The sequence below is a fragment of the Xenopus tropicalis genome, chromosome 7 (genome assembly GCF_000004195.4).
Source record: "Xenopus tropicalis strain Nigerian chromosome 7, UCB_Xtro_10.0, whole genome shotgun sequence".
Lineage (NCBI taxonomy): Eukaryota > Metazoa > Chordata > Amphibia > Anura > Pipidae > Xenopus > Xenopus tropicalis.
Window position 1 is genome coordinate 109,126,167 of NC_030683.2, and position 14,823 is coordinate 109,140,989.

General features: G+C 44.1%; 1 protein-coding gene across 1 annotated transcript in view; it reads right to left on the reverse strand.

The window, feature by feature from the left end:
- The window catches only part of bcam (basal cell adhesion molecule (Lutheran blood group)), a 38,221-nt gene extending 34,841 nt beyond the window's left edge, over positions 1–3,380 (reverse strand). Inside the window, exon 1 of the mRNA XM_031905341.1 lies at positions 3,142–3,380. Coding sequence (XP_031761201.1) covers positions 3,142–3,181 — 40 coding nt within the window. The 5' untranslated portion in view covers positions 3,182–3,380. The remainder of the gene's footprint in view (positions 1–3,141) is intronic.
- Between the last annotated feature and the right edge of the window lie 11,443 nt (positions 3,381–14,823).

The following is a 14,823-nucleotide window of genomic DNA, read 5'->3' on the forward strand; positions in this document are numbered from 1 at the left end:
AAATGCAGTGCCCAAAAGCACAAGACGACACTTGTGCAACACAAACATCTGAGGCAAAATTGTGCATTCGGCGCACGCGGAGGCCTCACAGCAGGGAACCTGCTTTTTATTCAGGCACACAAGGAGGAGAGAAGGCCAATACATTTGTATTTTTGGCAGATTTACAGAGGCTTTTGGTGTGAATGAAACACATTTATGGCAGATTTATCCACAGCTCCTAAAGCACAATAACATCAGGGGAAGATCAAGTGTCTCTTTTAGGTTAAAGTGAAAGGCTGGAATGATGGACAGTGAGGTTTAGATATTTAATATATGATACGCAAAGCTAAATGAAACACAACAGCTAAATGAAATAAAACAAGCTGCATTTATGCCTCACTTCTGTTGTATTTTACTAGACAAATACTTAATAGAGCTGGTCTGGAAGGTAAACATCCAGGTACCAGAGCCTGGAATGCCAATCTGTGGATTCTGGCATGCTGTAAGATGTCATGGAGGGGGCTTGTTTGGTCCTCTGTATACTTGAAATGCTAGGGCCTATTTTGAATCCCAATCCATACCAGCCTAGTAACAATCATGTGGATTTTGCCACAAGGGCTATTAGGATATTCTAACCACCACTGTCAGGGCCAATCCTGTAATGGGGCAGGGTGAGAACCTCTGGTGGCACAAACCAAGGGCAGCAACAAGCCGAAAGCAGAAGAGGTAAGCGTGATTGGGGTGGGGTGAGGCTATGTGAAATCCTGAAATCCAGTTAGCCACCGCTGGTGCCAGGAAGGTAAGAAGTGTCCATAGATGCTGTAATCCAGCCAGAAAAAGTATTGATAAAAACACTCCTGTCTGTCACTGCTTCCCACAGACAATGATGGGGAATGTGGAGTATAAAGTACAAGTACAGAAGACAGCTGGACCCCCACTTAGAAGCAATGAGCGTTTGAGGATTCCAATGAAGTCAATGGGAGGCGGTCGAGGTGGCACTGCTGCACCAGGTAAAATATACCAGGGGGGAAACCGCCCAGTGCGCCTTTAGCTTTATCATAAACTATCACACAGTGCAAGAACAGATGCATGAAAATGATAAGCATCATTAACTGTACATAGTAAAGGGAATAGATAATACACCACAACCACTGACTTTTTCCAGTCGCTATGTTCTAAGAATTTTCTAAAATTCTCATTTTAAAAATGAATTTGTTTCTTTTATCCCACCTCTCGTGTTTTCCAGGACGAGTTCAGTAATCCTGGGCACGGACTCCCTAAACTGTTATTAAACTATTACATGTGCTGTTTGTTGCTGTCTCAGCATCGGCTTTGGGAAGAGCAGCTCCGTATGTACAGCACATAGAGACTGGAAGTGAGAGGGTGTGATGTGCAAAGGCAAATATATTGTTATAAGGACTCATTCTGCAAGATCACTGTATCTGAAAAACACTAAAAAAAAACGCATCCGACCAATAGAAATCAATGCAAATTGCAGGGGCCCTTGCTCCTGAGAGCTTTCTAATGGGCAGGGAACAGAAGGGACCCGTATTTAAAGAGGGAACAGCTATAAAATGAGGTGGTGCTCATAATGGGAGGGTCGGGGGCAAGTGACAAAATAGTTCCTAATGGATTAATGATAAAACCTACAAGCCGAGGGCACAGACTGGTACCTGGGGACTGTCGCCAGCGCAAATGATGCCTTTATAGGACGGATTGACCAGTCTGTATAAGCAGAACACATTCCAAAACTCAGAAAAGTCCAGTTGTTTTAGACTTAATTCTACTAGATACTGTATATCATGACCTGGATGAATGAGAATCTTCATAGACATTCCATAGTTATAAATACAATTTGATTTTATCCCCTTGAATGGAAATAAATGAGTTACAGGGACGCGTAGGGGCTCAATCAGAGCATCACTAGACTGCGTTAGCATTTAAATGCGTTTGCCCATGTGACAGTTTGGTACATATGGCTTTATGCATCATGACGGTGCATTCTGTAGTGCTGCATCTGCCAGGGGATTCCTGCACTATTACACACACTGTTTCAAGAAACTCCTTTCCTAAAGAGATTGGAAGTTCTTAGACCCAGTCTTACAAATAGAAGCAGTATGTATGTGTGCAACATTGTATCCACCTATAACACTGTAGCTTATATAAAGTATTCACATCCTATATACATATATACGTATTCACATCCTATATACATATTTACGGTATTCGCATCCTATATACATATATATGGTATTCACATCCTATATACATATATACGGTATTCACATCCTATATACATATTTACGGTATTCACATCCTATATACATATATATGGTATTCACATCCTATATACATATATATGGTATTCACATCTCAACATCCTTCCAATCTGGGATATCTGGAACGCCACAGGTATTAACCTTCCTACATGCACCCCACCCCAACCACAGGCCAATATAAATGGCACGGTACAACAATCTTGACCTTTTAGCATATCTTACATATCAGTGCCCAATACATGCAAGCCAATTCCTCCCATCCCTACACACCCTCAATCTGCACCCTGCTGGCACTGGGTATCTGTGATAGGCAAGAATTCGCACATTTGCGACCAGACTGACAGATGTATGGGAATTCTGGGGTTGTTAGAATGTGCGTGGGGGGGGGGGGGGGGGGGTAGGGGGGTGTGCCACCATGTTACATGCAGTTGTGCTGCCAGCACATCCAGGGTGGCAGTGCCCAGACTGAACTACTATGTGTGGGGCTGCATTATTTCTGTTCCAACCAGCAGCTCTCCAGCTGTTGTCAGACTATAACTCTCTATGGATGCTGGAAGTTACAGAACTAAACCAGCTGGATGCTGCAATTGCACTGCCCTGGTATCAGCCAGTTGGCCACATTGGACACTGGGTACCATCACTTTGCATGAAACTGCCCTGCGGGGGCCCTGAACCTGCAAGCATTGGGAAGCTGCCCCTGGGTACCTGGGTGGCACATTTAATAGTGGTGCCAATGTGCTGCCATGTCAGATACAGAGCAAGCACTGTGCCAGGGCAAGAGGCTGGTATGTAAGGGGCAGTGTATAGCTGAGTGTGTGCCCATACAGTTAGGGGCAGCAGTGTGTGCCAGCCTAGCCCCATGCCCACTACAGTGCGCACTCACCTGGCAGCAGCAGCAGAGTTACCGACCACAGCAGATCCATATGGGCAGCGAGGGGGCCACAGACTCTGAACTCCACGATGTATTGGGCTCTCAGGGTGACTCCCAGCAGGTGTATGGGGGAAGCCTCTGTGCCTCTCTCTCACTGCTTTGTCCCTCTGCTCCGGGGAGGGGTCTCTCAGGCTCTGCGCACCGGCTCCGGATAGCGAGAATAAAGGGAGACAGAGAGGAGCAGCTCCAAGGGAGACAGGGACACGCCCCTAGCCACTGCTAGACACGCCCACAGCAGCCTGATTGGCATATGCTTGGCACCGACCCCCCAACACACAGCTGCCCTCTCCTCCCTCTCCGGGGGTATCCCAGGCTTTCCTGCTGTACTTTCTCCTACTCGGCTCATTGCTGGACTGTCTGTGTACTTGCCATTAGTTTATGTGCTTAATGAAAATACATTGCGCTGAAATTGCGGTGATTGGAAATATATTGCGCTGAAATTGCATTGATTGGAAATATATTGTTCTGAAATTGCATGGTTGGATATAAATTGCAGTGTTTAGCAATATATTGTTCTGAAATTGCACTAGTTAGATATATATTGTTTTGAAATTGTGCTGATTGGAAATACATTGCTCTGAAATTGCACAGATTCATAAACCCTTCCTGTTTTATTATTAATCCCAGCTTTCTGAAAGAGCTGCCATGCCGTATTAAAACTAATTGAGGGAGGTTAGGCCAAGTAATGGGTGGTATAATGACCCTTGGCATGAAATGTGCCCTTTGTATGAAAAGTTAAAACATATATATTTAACCTTCCCTGCTCTTGATATCACTGTTATTTATAAATGTATTTTTAGAAGCCCTAGTGGTAACTAGTAATGTGCATTTCAATTTTTTATATGGCAAATACGTTCATGTCTTGGTCTCTGGGAAGGGACTGTGGCTGTGGGATAGCAGGTATTAGTAGGGAGAGATGGTACCTATAGTAGCAGTGGGGGGATAATAGCCTCTGGGAAGGGACTGTGGCTGTGGGATAGCAGGTATAGTAGGGAGAGATGGTGCCTATAGTAGCAGTGGGGGATAATAGCCTCTGGGAAGGGACTGGGGCTGTGGGATAGCAGGTATAGTAGGGAGAGATGGTGCCTATAGTAGCAGTGGGGGGATAATAGCCTCTGGGAAGGGACTGGGGCTGTGGGATAGCAGGTATAGTAGGGAGAGATGGTGCCTATAGTAGCAGTGGGATAATAGCCTCTGGGAAGGGACTGTGGCTGTGGGATAGCAGGTATAGTAGGGAGAGATGGTGCCTATAGTAGCAGTGGGGGATAATAGCCTCTGGGAAGGGACTGGGGCTGTGGGATAGCAGGTATAGTAGGGAGAGATGGTGCCTATAGTAGCAGTGGGGGATAATAGCCTCTGGGAAGGGACTGGGGCTGTGGGATAGCAGGTATAGTAGGGAGAGATGGTGCCTATAGTAGCAGTGGGGGGATAATAGCCTCTGGGAAGGGACTGTGGCTGTGGGATAGCAGGTATAGTAGGGAGAGATGGTGCCTATAGTAGCAGTGGGATAATAGCCTCTGGGAAGGGACTGTGGCTGTGGGATAGCAGGTATAGTAGGGAGAGATAGTGCCTATAGTATCAGTGGGGGGATAATAGCCTCTGGGAAGGAACTGTGGCTGTGGGATAGCAGGTATAGTAGGGAGAGATGGTGCCTATAGTAGCAGTGGGATAATAGCCTTTGGGAAGGGACTGTGGCTGTGGGATAGCAGATATAGTAGGGAGAGATGGTGCCTATAGTAGCAGTGGGATAATAGCCTCTGGGAAGGGACTGTGGCTGTGGGATAGCAGGTATAGTAGGGAGAGATGGTGCCTATAGTAGCAGTGGGGGGATAATAGCCTCTGGGAAGGGACTGGGGCTGTGGGATAGCAGGTATAGTAGGGAGAGATGGTGCCTATAGTAGCAGTGGGGGGATAATAGCCTCTGGGAAGGGACTGGGGCTGTGGGATAGCAGGTATAGTAGGGAGAGATGGTGCCTATAGTAGCAGTGGGATAATAGCCTCTGGGAAGGGACTGTGGCTGTGGGATAGCAGGTATAGTAGGGAGAGATGGTGCCTATAGTAGCAGTGGGGATAATAGCCTCTGGGAAGGGACTGTGGCTGTGGGATAGCAAGAATTATCATCTTTGTAGGCTTTCTTCTGTCAGCCACTATTCCCTACTGTTGTACAAATGTAGAAGACCCCAAAACAGATACAGCCCCCCCCCCCCAGCTGATAGATGTGCCTATGCTGATACAGTACCAGGTACGCAGACATCCCTTCATAGATCCGAGGTACATGGAACATGTACATAGTAATCTCCGGCATGGGGACAAAGGTTCTGTTGTCATTCTGAATCCTCTGAGGTTGTTTTGAAAACTATATATATCTATATATTTAATCAACTTCCTGTCATTCTTGTGAGCGTGTGCTCTCTATTCTCTTTAGATTGCATTCTCCTTGGCTTAGGAACTGACATTCTCTGTCATGTCTCTCTCTGCCCCCCTGACCCTTGTGTTACAATGTACCCATTTGTGATGTATTACTGTGCTGTACTGTGCCACCCTAGAGTGTAAGCTCTTTGGAGCAAGTCTGTCTTTTCAAAGATAACTATAAGTATAATGCTCCTCTCTGTATTTTACTGCTTTGTGTTGCATTATAATTCAGTCTTAGGGGGGCCATTTACTAACTGTAGGATTTTTCTTTCCAATTCAGATTTTTAGCGCTAAAAGTAGCAGATAAAAGGAAATATGAGTTTTTCGAGATTTACTATGCGTCCAAATGGCTAAAAATCCGAACCTGACAATTCGCCAGCTAAAACTTGCCAAGATCATATAGAAGTCAATGGCAGATGTCCCTTCCGTTTACTGAAAGATCCTTCTTTTGCCTCGAAAATGTATAGGTTTTTGATATTTGACCCTGGTTTTTGTGCAACAAGTTGCAGTTTCTACAACTTTTTCCCACAAGGACCTTTTCAGTTCAGATTTTTTTGTAAATGTCAGACGTTCATGGAAATGAGTTTCGTTGAATTTTTAAAAATAAACAAAATGCCCCTTTAGTGTAAATGCATAAAAAGGTGAAAGTATGCGCAGGGGGTAAATGTATAAGGTGCAATGTGAACCCTGTGGCCACCATACTAATAGGATGTAATATGAAATAATAGTGTTCAGTACCACAAAGCAGTGCAACTTTATCATTGTGTTGGGCTGAGCTAAGGGGGGCACTTTAAAGGGATCCTCCGCCTAACAATTATTTTTTGTATAATGAGGATTTATAAAACTACTGAATTTTGTAGAATGTATATTAGAAATCTAACATATTCTTTCATTATGCAATTGGGAAACCAAATGAGGACAAGAGGTTGTATCTCATACAGACATTCAGACATATCCGGCAGAGGGGCACACCTCCCTTTGGCAGCATGGGAACTATATCCTGCTGACTGGCAAATCTCCTACTCACACCTGCTGCTACACACATGGCACAGAGTAAGGTACCTGCCAGAGCCAGAGATTGTGTAGCAACAAACTGAAGCTCTTCTGTAGATATCTACTGCCACCTAGTGGTGCCTGGGATCTATAGCTGCAATCCTACATACAAATATATGTACTTTTCTTATTAAAGGGATCCTTGCATCACATAATTCCCAATGTTTATAATTTATTTATTCATGTTATGTATTTAAATAATGCTCAATGTTCTTTGTCAGTCATGTAAGGGGGTTAATATTTCATGTATTTATGTTTTGCAATAGTTCATTAGAGTTAGAAGTCTTATGTCTTCAGCTCTCATGTCTAAATGGAACAAACACACATCTTCCCAGGCAGGAGGGCAGTAAATGTAAATCAGTCAGACAGGCTCTAATGAATCCTGCCTTGTCTTGCAAGACTCTTGCTCTGACCCGACTGAGACTATGTTTAGGTTCCCCACTATAAAACAAGGCAGGGCTGCTGCTGTTGTGCCAGAAAGGAAATAAGAATAATAACTTGAGAACCAGTAAACCAGTAAATTTACTTTCTATTCTCTATTCTGCAGCCCTTTCAAAACTGGACAGGTTGCAAACCTACTTAACAGGTGGTCCAAAGAGTTTTCTAAAGTAGGGTTCTCTGGCTCCTACACTGTCGGGCATTGCACCTTGCTCCTGTCTGACAGTGGTTGGCCATAACAATGGAGGTAGCAGGTGCTGCATCTGCTGGGAAGCCCTGGGCTACACAGAGACCAGTTAGGCCCTCACTAACTTTCAGGGGCCCTGCACCCCCCCAGTCCGACCCTGATTCTAGCTGCTATAATGTTATTGCTAAACATGAGAGTGCCATGGCATATAAGCATAATAGGGCAACTTAATGTTAATGTCATAATTGTTACATTCGTCATGTTGCCCCATGTCTGCCTCACCATACACACATTACATACTTACACTTTCAAAGTACAATGATCCAAAGTACAATGGTCTGGGAGGTGACGGACCTTTAGCCCCCGTAAAGAAAGCTCTAGGTGTAAGCCCTTATTCCATGAATTCATTTAGTGAGTTTGTTCTTATGTGCACAAGTATAAGCTGGGGTGGGTTGGCCACGTTAGCGCAGTCAGTGGCATCACACTGCCTTTATCTGTTCTGGGCTGCAATATTCTCTCATCCTCTCCTTTTGGGCAGATGTAGTTACACTGTCAGCCAGTGGGACTCCCTGCCAGGAGAGACATTATCATTCTGTGCTATGGGAAATGATTCAGAGCTCTGTTTCCCGGATAGTAATGAAAATGCCTAAATTGGATGTGTGATGCCTGCCCAGCACTTACGTCCCACCAGTAGAGGCACAGCACCGGTACCTGGAGGAAAAACATGCCTCATTTATAGGAAATTGCTACCATCGCTTAATAGAAAAAAAAGGTTTTATATGTTTCTCAAAACAAGTCATGTTTTATACAATGCAATAGTTTGGGGTAAAATAATTTGAAATAGTGAAACTAGAGTTTACTACAATTTGCTGCTGCTCTCCATTCAGAAATTTTAGGGGCATATTTCTCAAAGAGTGAACCCCCACTTTAATTTCTTTATGAGATTTTTAACTTGCATAGGGATGTATAACTTAACACTGAAATCTCTTTCCATATGCTGATGGGCAGCACTTCAGTACAGCTGTATGGCTAAGATTCTAGCTATCCTTATTTTTGCCACAGTGGTCGAGGCTGGTGTCAGGGCTGTCACAATCCAATAGAACAGGGAGCCAAGAGGGTTAAGCAGAGCAAATTCTAGTAACCGGGCGAGGCCAGGCAACAGTTAAACGTAGCAGCACTCTGGAACTCTTAGTAGAAGAGTCCTACACTATATGGCCAAAAGTATCCAGACCCCTTGTATAAAATCACATTCCCTGCTGGAACACAATGCTGAGTTCCTGACGTAATGGCAGTACAGCAACTATTTGTAGGAAAGAAAATTAACGTCACCATGTGCAGTGCCAGGTAGTGCCGGAACTCGGCTAGGCTAGGGCGCAACCAAAGGGGGCGCTAGGCACAAACCTCGTCTGCCTTTCCCTAGTTCAGATCTCTATAAGTGGAGCTGCCCCATTGCCTGGCAATGCAAGGCATGATGGTGACAGGAGAAGGGATGTCCCCACTGTTCACATCACACATTACATTTATCACACATCAAAACCGCCCACATGTGACTGCTTGGCCCTTCGCTCCTCAGCAATCGTCCCACCCCCACTTGTTACTTCACTATGGCAGAGGGGGCAAGTGAGCCTTGGGGCCACTTACACTGGAGCAGTAGAAGCACATCTTCTGGAGGGATAAATGGCAATTTACCATGTGGCATAAAGTGTGGGTTTAGCAGATGCCAGGAGAACACTACCAGGCTGAATACATAATACTAGCGGTATAGGTTGATGCAGTTGGATTAACGAGCTGTATTGTGTTTACTGGTTTGGGCTAGGGCGATCAAAAGCCAACCTTAAAGCTACAGTTCACAATTACATTCATGACAATTCCATGCTTTCTACTTTGTGGCACCAATTTAGGCGCTCTTTTCTCAGCACCATAATGCCCCCACGTACACAGCAAGGACTCTACAGAATGGGTTAGCTGAGATGGAAGAGGAAGAACAATGAAAGATTAGATCTAAACTATAAAAGAGATTTCTAGAGCAAAAGTGAAATTCTTCATTCTGTTTCCATTCTGCATCTAGATTCTTGCTGCCCAAGCTGGAGTTTGGAATGTTAGATTACCAGCTTATAACTGGGTATAGGAAGACCAATCAAGCAAAGGCAGTCACTATATACCATAATTTGCTTTTTTGTACATATCATTTTCTATTGGTTATGTTAGAAAAAACTAATTTTCTGTTTTTTTCTGTTATTCGGTTGATTCAGTTTTCATGGAAACAATTTGTTTTGAGTCTTTTCTTATTACCACTATATAAAGAAGTATTATCCATGCCCTTATCATATCATGTCTAGACTATTGTTGGTATCTACAATCTTCCACTCTGCTGGCTCTCATCTCTGCCATCAATAATGAATGTGCCAGACATAACCACCTCACCAGCCACTTCTCTTCTCACTCCTTTTCACTCCACCGGTCACTAATAGTTTCTTTCCACCAGTCACTCCCTGTTCCTTCCAGAATTCCATGTAAAATATCACTGCCTATATTTAAAGCGCTCTGCACGCTAGCTCCTAGCTCCTTTGAATTTCTCCACCCTTGTATAAAACTACTACCGTTAACTGTCCCTTTGGTTCTACTCCTGATCTTCTCCTTTTGTCCTCTCTCATGATCTTCAACCCTGCTGCCCTCCAAGGCTTCTTCAGAACATCACCCAAGCTCAACTGCCTTCCTATACTTTAAGACTGTGCTCCTCCTTACCAGACTTACACATTCCCTTAAATCCCATCCTTTCCAATACTAACAACTCCACCTGCTCCACCTCTTCCAAATTTCAGTGCCCCTTGGAGCCCTTGTAACCCAGTTTACCAAAGTGTCCCTACCATACCCTATATCTGTTGAGCAACAATGCTACAATCCCATACCTCGTGTGTCCCAGCCACTAGATTGTAAGCTCTCAGGGCATTTTGATCACATGCCATACATTTTTTTGTTGCAGCATCATCATTAACTTTTTGTTTCTGTCCTTCATACTGTTTTGTGTTCTTTTTGCGATCTTTATAAATAAGCTATCATACAAATATGAGCAAAGAAGGACTTCAAACCACTTGTAAAGTTGGGTCAAGAATTATGGAAGACTTTCAAGTGAACCAGTCCAACTTTAATTGCTGTAGCTCAGGGATCCCCAACCTTTTATACTCGTGAGCCACATTTAAATTGAAAAAGTTTTGGAGAGCAACACAAGCATGAAAAATGTTCCTGGGGGTGCCAATGAGAGCTATTAATGGCTATTTTATAGACCCTATCTTGACTGGCAGCCTACAGAAGGCTCTGTTTGGCAATTACACTGGGGTTTTTATGCAACCAAAACTTGCCTCCAAGCCAGGAATTCAAAAATAAGCACCTGCTTTGAGGCCACTGGGAGCAACACCCAAAGGGGTTGGGGTACAACATGTTGCTCACGAGTCACTCCTTGGGGATTACTGCTATAGCTTCTTGTTACAGACTGTTGCGGGAAATCTCTTTCGCCTACCCTTTCCCTGACACAGACTTTAGTCCATTACACTCTCACTGCCAACACAAGTCCTGTTTCTGTTTCCTTTATGCACATTTTATTTGGAAATAACTTTATTACTTTCCTGGTTACCCTTAGGATTCACTGCCACCTCATGGCCAAACTGAATATGCTACAACCATTAACACCAACAATTTATATTTTACTTCCTTACGCACAGAATCTGTCAAGAAAGACTGACCTGGGGGTCTGACTGAAAGTAGATAATATGGGAATAGGAATGGCCCAATGCAAACTTCCTGCTCCAACCCTCGCCATTATCCACTAGATTAAAGCTACCCTCCACCAGACCCTACAAACTTCCCCCTTGTCGTTTACCCACCACCACTGACTCCTGTACTCCCATCCCCAGTGCTCTGTGCACAGACCCGGACTGGCAATCTGTGGGTTCTGGCAAATGCCAGAGGGGCTGCTGTAAGATGCCATAGGCAGTCACTATTTATTGGGCTGGTGGGGGCTGGTTGGGCCTCTGTGTATTTGAAATGCCAGGGCCTAGTCCAGGCCAGGCTGTGCAGAGAGCGCATGGAGGAAGGGGTACAAACTTTGCCATTTTTTCTCTCCTTAGTTGCACCCAACTCAGGGTGCCCTGGGCAAGCAAAGTTCTTTCAGGCAATACTTATCAGGGCCATGGAAGGGCTATTTCAGGCAATTTGTGCCTTTATTTCTGTGTTACTACAGGCTGAAATCTCAGCATGTGCTAATTCTTTGTACACCAGTTTTACATAGCAGTTTTTTAAAATTGTTTTATAATTTATGATTGCCCAAAGACCCCTGCTTAATTGCATGTAGGTCATCCAAGTGTCTGTGCTGTGTGAAAGTATCCAGACCTGCACCTTGGAACTCTTCAGCACTAGGGGCCATGTGTTCTTCTTTCAGAAATCTGATTTCACATTTTGGTTGAATTCTGTTATATTTATTGTAATTCTGGGGTGCAACAAAAAAAAAACATGATTTCATGTGACTGAGCTGGAGTAAAGGAAAAGTGGAATGGTTATGGTACGTGATGTAACCAAGGCAACGGCAATTCTGATTCTGTTTGCACATCTTGCCGGGGCCGGACACATGCTGAGCAGGTGTGTGTAGTTGCTTAGTGTTTCATATATTTACCAGTTCTACTCGAAATGCTGCTGTTCTTTAATGGAGGGAGATGGAATAAGGCCATTATATTTAATATACAGTATGTTACTTAAGTGTGGTAATAATAGGTGCAGTTTACAAACTGGTGATGGAGGTGAAACTGGCATTCTTCAGGTCATTTATGTCAATGTACTGACCCTTTATGGTTTTTGTCCCTCATAATATAAAGACATTAGGGTTGTCCAACCACCAAACTTTCAGCCGTTGTTTACTAAAACTCCCAGCATCTCTCCGCAGCCCTCCTCTCTCTAAACCTTCTCATCTAAACCTGCAACATCTCTTTGGCCCTCACCAACTGCAACATCTTGAGTTAGATGATCTGGTTCAAGCACTGGTACTGAAACTACAAATCATTTGGGGCTCCGACCAGATCCTCCTAATTCAGGACCCCCATGGTTTGTTTCCTCTACTGTTATAAGCATGGCCAAGAAGTGCCACGAACCAAGGTACCTTTACTTTTCCCAGAGCTATTTAAAGAACTAGGGTGGCATGCCTGTATGGAGGGTGAGATACATAGAACTAGGGTGGCATGTCTGTATGGAGGGTGAGATACATAGAACTAGGGCGGCATGCCTGTATGGAGGGTGAGATACATAGAACTAGGGTGGCATGCCTGTATGGAGGGTGAGATACATAGAACTAGGGTGGCATGCCTGTATGGAGGGTGAGATACATAGAACTAGGGTGGCATGCCTGTATGGAGGGTGAGATACATAGAACTAGGGTGGCATGCCTGTATGGAGGGTGAGATACATAGAACTAGGGTGGCATGCCTGTATGGAGGGTGAGATACATAGAACTAGGGTGGCATGTCTGTATGGAGGGTGAGATACATAGAACTAGGGTGGCATGTCTGTATGGAGGGTGAGATACATAGAACTAGGGTGGCATGTCTGTATGGAGGGTGAGATACATAGAACTAGGGTGGCATGTCTGTATGGAGGGTGGGATACATAGAACTAGGGTGGCATGTCTGTATGGAGGGTGAGATACATAGAACTAGGGTGGCATGTCTGTATGGAGGGTGAGATACATAGAACTAGGGTGGCATGTCTGTATGGAGGGTGAGATACATAGAATTAGGGTGGCATGTCTGTATGGAGGGTGAGATACATAGAACTAGGGTGGCATGTCTGTATGGAGGGTGAGATACATAGAATTAGGGTGGCATGTCTGTATGGAGGGTGAGATACATAGAACTAGGGTGGCATGTCTGTATGGAGGATGAGATACATAGAACTAGGGTGGAATGTCTGTATGGAGGGTGAGATACATAGAACTAGGGTGGCATGTCTGTATGGAGGGTGAGATACATAGAATTAGGGTGGCATGTCTGTATGGAGGGTGAGATACATAGAACTAGGGTGGCATGTCTGTATGGAGGATGAGATACATAGAACTAGGGTGGAATGTCTGTATGGAGGGTGAGATACATAGAACTAGGATGAAGCCTGACAATGTTAATGCAGACAGAGAAATGAAAAACAGGGCAGAGATAAATAGAGGGAATACATGCAACATAAATTGAAATGAATGTGGAAATGAAGCCTGGGAAGAGGCACAGACAGAGGGGCACAGAGGGGTGCCCAGGGTGCTCGTACATCTATTGTACAGAGGAACACAGGGGCAAAGGGCGCCTGGGAAGCAGCAGGTAATGGAAAGATTCACATTCACTGGCACAAAAAGTGACAAAAGCCAGATGACTGTACTGATTAGTTTAATGCAGGGTGATGGCATACATTTAGCATACATTAGAAACAAAGCCGACATGAAATGCTGATGACAGAAAACTGACTCAATTCCCTAAATAGCAAACTTGGTGGTTAAATCTGAACACAGGCTTATTCCATAGTTTGTAATTGTTTGGATTCTGTCTGTCAAACTGTTTGTGTTTCCCCAATTCATATTACAGGGCTGCAAAATATTGCTGCTTCCTTAATTAACTCTTATAAATACTGTAATAATAATAATAACAGTAGCTACGAGCTGTTACATGAGCTGAGTGCATGATGCAAACTCTAGAGCATGTACTCACTTTGCCACTATCCATAGTAAGTACTAGAGCATGTACTCACTTTGCCACTATCCATAGTAAGTACTAGAGCATGCACTCACTGTGCCACTATCCATAGTAAGTACTAGATTGGACATTGGTGGCTCCGCTCACTTTTTTCTAACCCAAAATATGTAGTCAGCCAGTGACTGATTGTACAAAGTCTAACTTTCTAACTTTTTCTAACGCTGAACCACAGTTACCTAGTGACTAATTCTGCAAAGTTTGGGGACCTTAGTATTAATATTTAAAGAATGGCAGCAGCTTAAACTTAGCAACAAAAAAAGCAAATGGCACTCAGGACTATAAACAAGGGTAAAACCCTTTTAGAAGTTTATTGCGGAGGTGCAACGTTTCGGGGCAATGTGACCCCTTTATCAAGCATGCTTGATAAAGAAATCTTATTTGCTGTTGTTGGCCCCACCCACTTTTCTAAACTTGGAACATTGTCACCCAGTGACCAACTGTGCAAAGTTTGGGGACCCTGACATTAAACATGTGAGAATGGCAGCAGTTAAAATTTTCCCACTGAAAACAAAGACAGAAATGTGATTGGCTTTTGGCGGCCCCACCCACTTTTTCTAACCTTGCGTATGTAGTCACCCAGTGACTGGGCATGGTATTGCACATGCTAAACTTGATGTTTGGTAGCACGTTATAACAAATATAAAGGGTCATTGTTCTAATTTAATGGAAAAATCTCACCTTGTTCTGCACAAACCTGCAATTAGCGCTAGTAGTGTAGGGGTATCATACGACCTGGGTTCGAGTCCCGGCTAGCGCACAAGGCTTGTG